The 972-nt window shown below is 46.5% G+C and overlaps 1 protein-coding gene across 1 annotated transcript in view; it reads left to right on the forward strand.

The window, feature by feature from the left end:
- Positions 1–258: 258 nt before the first annotated feature.
- Positions 259–972, forward strand: part of LOC118330417 (nuclear factor of activated T-cells 5-like) — a 22312-nt gene continuing 21598 nt past the window's right edge. Inside the window, exon 1 of the mRNA XM_035664927.1 lies at positions 259–593. Coding sequence (XP_035520820.1) covers positions 521–593 — 73 coding nt within the window. The 5' untranslated portion in view covers positions 259–520. The remainder of the gene's footprint in view (positions 594–972) is intronic.

Raw genomic sequence — 972 nt, forward strand, 5'->3', positions numbered from 1 at the left:
GAGGACTTGTTGATCTATCTATCTAATCTATCTATCTATCTATCTATCTATCTATCTATCTATCTATCTATCTATCTATCTATCTTTCTTTCTTTCTATCCATTAAAGTATTTCTGATTATCTATCTTATCTTATTGGAGCTCCAGTAGCTCACCCTCGTCCCACTGCGCATGCCCAGAGGCACCAGAAAGGGGGAGGGGCCAGGAGGTGGGCCCACTAACTGTGTGTGTGTGTGTGTGTGTGTGTGTGTGTGTGTGTGTGTGTCTCACTCAACTTAGCACCACGAAATGTGTCTCCCCTCAGCACAGACACACACACACTAACGTGAGACGTGCCAGTTAACGGTTTTTTGTTTTGTTTTGTTGGCATTTTGAAGTTTTCGTTTTGTCGCCTTCAGCTGGTTTCGATGTTAAACTCTGTATTAAAACATTCCGCCTGTAAAACGCATTTATATTTATTGGCCCGACTTCGTTTTCTCCTAAAGAGTGTCCGCTTCCCCTCCCCTCGATGAAGCGCTGCGATGCCCTCTGATTTTATATCCCTCCTTAGCTCGGACCTCGACCTCAATTCCCCCAAATCTCTATACTCAAAAGGTAAGATTTTTACTCAATAAAACGATAAAACCGGGACAGTTTTATTTGTCCTGTCACGATTTGTCCTCTCGGCTCACGTTAAGCCGCTAGCTCGCCGTAGCTAGCCTCTTTTCTGCTGCTAGCCAGCCGTGCTAGCTCGGGTTAGCTGCGTGGAAAAACCGTGATCAGGCTCGGTTCGCTCGTCTGATCGGATCGATGCGATTGGGTCGGTCGTTGTGTGTTCATACACAGTGTGCTGGGCGCTTGGGTTGTGTTGTGTTGCATACTGTGAGCTAACTGCACGGCTAACTACGTGAGGTCGCGTTTGAGCCAGCACATTGTTCCGTGGTTTAATGTACTTAAAAGTCTTTCTGCAGAGAGAGAGGGGTGTGTGTGTGTG

Source organism: Morone saxatilis, unplaced genomic scaffold (genome assembly GCF_004916995.1).
Source record: "Morone saxatilis isolate NCDOM2014 unplaced genomic scaffold, NCSU_SB_2.0 Contig2, whole genome shotgun sequence".
NCBI classification, from domain to species: Eukaryota; Metazoa; Chordata; class Actinopteri; family Moronidae; genus Morone; species Morone saxatilis.